At 52.3% G+C, this 4,435-nt stretch overlaps 1 protein-coding gene across 1 annotated transcript in view; it reads right to left on the reverse strand.

Moving 5' to 3' along the window:
- Positions 1 to 3,921: 3,921 nt before the first annotated feature.
- LOC104271991 (chromosome unknown open reading frame, human C10orf12) overlaps positions 3,922 to 4,435 on the reverse strand; it is a 4,599-nt gene continuing 4,085 nt past the window's right edge. Inside the window, 1 exon segment of the mRNA XM_009866854.1 lies at positions 3,922 to 4,435. This exon segment is cut by the window's right edge and continues 332 nt beyond it. Within this exon segment, the coding sequence (XP_009865156.1) occupies positions 3,922 to 4,435 (514 nt within the window).

Raw genomic sequence — 4,435 nt, forward strand, 5'->3', positions numbered from 1 at the left:
GCCTTGCAAGGAGCTGGGGGTTTTCTCAGAGCTGAAAGCCTTAATGCTTTTCTAGAGATGACAGCCTGGCCTACCTCCCCGCTGGGGCATCCTTCCCTGGGGTAAGCGAAAGGATTGCACAAACCTGTAATTCAGAGAACTTGTACTAAAGCACCAATACTCCCACTGCCAGGTGGGCTAGAGAGGTCTTGCCCCAAGTGCTGGCTGCAGTAACTCAGCCATTGGTGATGGCTTCACCCTACCCATCCCTTGGCAAACAAGCCTGCTCTCCGTTAAAACTACTGCACAAGTCAAACCCCCCACCCAGAGCAGCAGCTGTGGGAGGAGACGCTCCTGCCAGCTCCTCGCAAACAGCACAATGTGGAGAAGAATCCCTCTGTTTTTCCTCAAACTCGTCATATTTAAATAAGGGGGAGTCATCAGGAGGAGGCAGAGAGCAGAGCGGCTCCAGGCAGGGTTTATGAGCCCTGCAGAAGCTGCAGTGACACAGATTGACACCGAGGACAGCAGAGCAGGGATCCAGGGGGAGCCCTGCTGACATGATCCCAGATCATCTCACCCTCCCCAGTGTGTGCACCTCCCGCAAACCCACTGCTCCGTGTCCCCACGGATGCCCAAGGTGCTGCTCCGCCATCTGCCCCCTGAGCCAGGGGCCCACGAGGGACAGGCAATGCACGCCTGGCCTGGGCTGGTCTCAGGCAGCAGCCTGCAACAATTCTATTTAAAAATGGTTTTCTCTGAAAAAAACTTCAGAACTATCTGCTTTCTCTTAATTTGCTTTCCAAAGACAAGAATAACAACTCTCAGCCCAGCTTCAAATGCTCTTTTCAGCCCCATTCTAACACAAAAACAACCTTTCCTCATTAAAGAGTACAGAAATTCAGATTTACACCCATGAGACACAGCCCAGCTTCTGCTAAAAGTTGGTAGGCTCTTTGCACAGATTTCATATGACTTTTTGCTCAGGGCATGCGAGATCTAGCATGGGAAAGCCAAGGCTTGCTGAACACCTCTGGCATCCCACAGGGAGGGACAGAGCTGCTGGCTGAAGGCGAACAGAGCCTGGGGCGAGCTGCGGGCGCTTTGAGTGTCAGGCCACATAGCCACACACTGGCCAGCATAGCCAAGGCCACCTCGCTCCCTCCTGGAGCCCTGCAACTCCTCACAGCGTCTGCTGACAGGGCTTTGTCCCACGGGGACCTGCCTTCCCCACATCTCCACCCAACCAAACTGAAATGCAGCAGCGTGACGGAAAACTACAGACCGAGACTAGAAATTCAAAAGGGTGGGACAAATATGGTTGTCCTTTTAGTATCTCTGATTTCTCCCTGCGACGGGACCAGGCTATTCCTCTCTGGACCTGACGCCTGGCAGGGACATTGCTGGGAATCTCAGCCTGCGGATCCAGCCACGGCCTGGGGAAGGCAGCCAGGAAGCTGGAGCGGCAGCACCCCATCCAGAAAGCCTCTCTCCACTTGCTTTGTCAAGGTTTTTATCCTAACGAGCTTCCCACTCCCAGAAGCACAGAAGATGGAGAGCAGAGCAGCCAGCAGCTAAAAAAATCAGAGAGCAAGAGAGAGGGAAAGCCCAGCAGGAACAATGGAGAAGGATGGAGAAAGAGGGTGGGGAAAAGAGGGTTTGCTGCAAAGGAGCAGCTTGAGGAGCAGAGGTATGAGGGGTGCTCACATGCACACCTGGCCCAGGGGAAAGGGGAAATCCTGCGCCCACATGCCTGTGGCGAGGCTGCTCCAGCCAGAGGCTAGAGGAGAAAGACAACCTGTAAGAAAGGTACAGATCGGTCCTTTAACTGCCCTCCTGCCTCACACCTCTCCTGAAACACTTTTAATCTTTTCTGATGGAATGTTTGACATATTTAATGCATGCAGTAAAAATTAAAGTAATAGATAACTTCATATTAATCTGTACAGGGACTGACAGGCTAGATTTAATCACTTCCTAGCTGTTCAGAGAGTTAACTTATTCTAGCATGATTCAAAGGAAAGGTAAAGTATTTTTTTATTTTTTTTTTTAGAAATCAGCCATTTCATAGTAAGAGAAAAATGTGCTGCAGCCTTGTGTGCATCAGCACCGGGGGAAGGGAATACCTGCAAAAGAGCCAGAGATGCTCTGCAAAAGGTGTGTGAATCTCAAACGCCTTGTTCCATCCTCTGTACCAAAGGGGTACAATGAAAGATTTAAAGACAATTATCTGCTTCCCACCTCCAGCCTACTGGTTCAATGCTAACCGTGAAAAGCAATTCCCTTTGCAGTGGAGCCCTCTCTAGCCTCTGCCCCCAGGGCAGGTGTCTCTGGAATGCGTGGCTTGCCCTGGAGCCTCACTCTCGACAGGGAGAAGGAGCTGAGCAAGGACCCACAAGCCCTGTTAAAGGTTGGGGGGGCCTCAGGGCCTGCGGGGAGCCCTCTCGGGTACTGCCGCTCTCTGCTCAGGAGGAGGCTCGTATCTGGATTCACGCAAACGGACTTTGTGCAGCAACACGACAGAGAAGCTGTGGAGATGCAGTGGCTGAGCAGGGCCCTCTCCCCAGGCACCGACCGCAGCGGTCCACTTCCTAGCCGCTCATCGTCTCGGCAGAGCCAGCAGAGCCCACATGCTTTGTGCACTCCTAACAGGTTTATTTTAGGTGCTGGGCACCGGGACCCTGTCCTGTCACTGCAGACCCTCAGCTGGCTTTTAAACGCACCGCAGAGGTTTGCAGAGGAGCCCTGCAAAGGTGTCGTCTAGGTCAGGGCAGAGGCTTGGCCGCTTTCAGACTCCACAGCACCAGACACAAGCAAGGACAAACCGACCGCACCTTGCTAGTTAAAGGACAAAGCACAAATTACAGTAAAAAATAAACATAAGTCAGTCCCTTATCCCAGCCCTATTCCAACTGCGAATCCTGGCTTAGGCGGGTGCTAGGCAAGACATGCACAAGGGCACAGGGTGAGGGCCAGGGCTCCCCTTCTGCAGAGCGCCAGCATCAGCAGGAGCTCCAGCCCCTCAGAAGGGAGAGATTCAACCTTCGCGAAGAGGCTGCAGAAACATTTGCTGTCAGAGACCACAGAAATCACCACGAGCGCAGCAAAACAGGAGAAGGAGATTTCTCCAGAAGCAGGGCACGGCAGGACCAACCGATCCCTGAAACCAGCAAGAAACAAAAGACGGATACAGCCCAGTGCGCCTGCCCGGCAGCAGCCGATGCAGCAGCCTGGTACCCACAGCATCTCCTTCACTGCCGCTGCCTGAGCGGGACGTCCGCACCCCCTCGGCTGTGCAATGGGGGCGTGAGGCAGCCATCAGCAGTACTCACACCAGTAGCTAATTAATACTTTTATGCAGGTAACAGTATGGGACACCAGCAGCTAGCTGCTACTAACGAACCGACAAAGGACAGATTCACCCCGCTCTCCCTCGGTGATGGGAAACGGTTTTGGTTTTGCTTTAAATGCCACTAAGGAGACAGACAGAAGGAGGACTGAAGGAAAGGGAAATGTTTGCGTGCACCCAAAGGCTGCCAAAAGCTACTTCATGTGCACGAAGGTGGTTTTCTTTCTGCTACAGTACAAGTGCTTGTGCCTCAAGTATAAAACGCAAGCCTCCAAATCACACAGACAAGCTTCTTATTTTTATTTTTAAAGTGATAAATAAGGCACTGTACTTTTAACTAAAACTGCCTGGTTCCAAGTTTAAAAAAACCCATGGAACGTTCAAACTGCAGAGACTTCCTTCTGAACAGCAGAGCCAGACAGGCCAACCTCTTCTCTGTTCAAGACACATCTGCCGATGCCTAAAATCACGGGCGTTATCCTTTAACTGCGGATTTTTAAAGGCTTGCTACAGCTTATAAAAGCAGCTTTAGTTAATGCATGGTAAAGGGTTACTACTATACATCAGTTTTGTACATGGCTACCGGTTCTTTGCTATTTCGGGTCCAGTCGTGAGCGTTTGCTGTGTGAACAGTCCACTTTCACCCTCAGCTTCCTCTTGCCCTGTGACCCGCTGCTCTCTTGCATCTTCTTCATGGACCTCGTCAGGGTCTTCCCACTGCTGGATTTCTTGTTGGCCATCTTCTGCGACCGTGTGGACGCCTCCCCCAGGGGCTTCTGCTTCAGAGACTTGGCCAGTTCCTCATGGCCAGGCAGCAGCATGGCTCGTCTGCTCGTGTTCTCCTTGCCCTTCCTCATGGGGAGACGCAGCTTCTCCAGCTGCCTTTTCGGGGCTCTCTTCTCTTTCAAAGACATTTTTCTAGCCAGCTTGTTGCTCCTCTCCATGGCAGACTGTTTTCGGGTGGCGGGAGCTTTTGCACTGACCTCCAAATGCTTTATTTTACTGGCCTTCTTGGCAGGCAGCTTGTCCTTGGTGGAGGAGCCAGACCGCTCCTGGGTGCTCCCACTCTCCTTCAGCATCCTCTTCTTCCTGCCTAGCTGGAGGTCA

The sequence above is a fragment of the Apaloderma vittatum genome, unplaced genomic scaffold (assembly GCF_000703405.1).
Source record: "Apaloderma vittatum isolate BGI_N311 unplaced genomic scaffold, ASM70340v1 scaffold26913, whole genome shotgun sequence".
NCBI lineage: Eukaryota > Metazoa > Chordata > Aves > Trogoniformes > Trogonidae > Apaloderma > Apaloderma vittatum.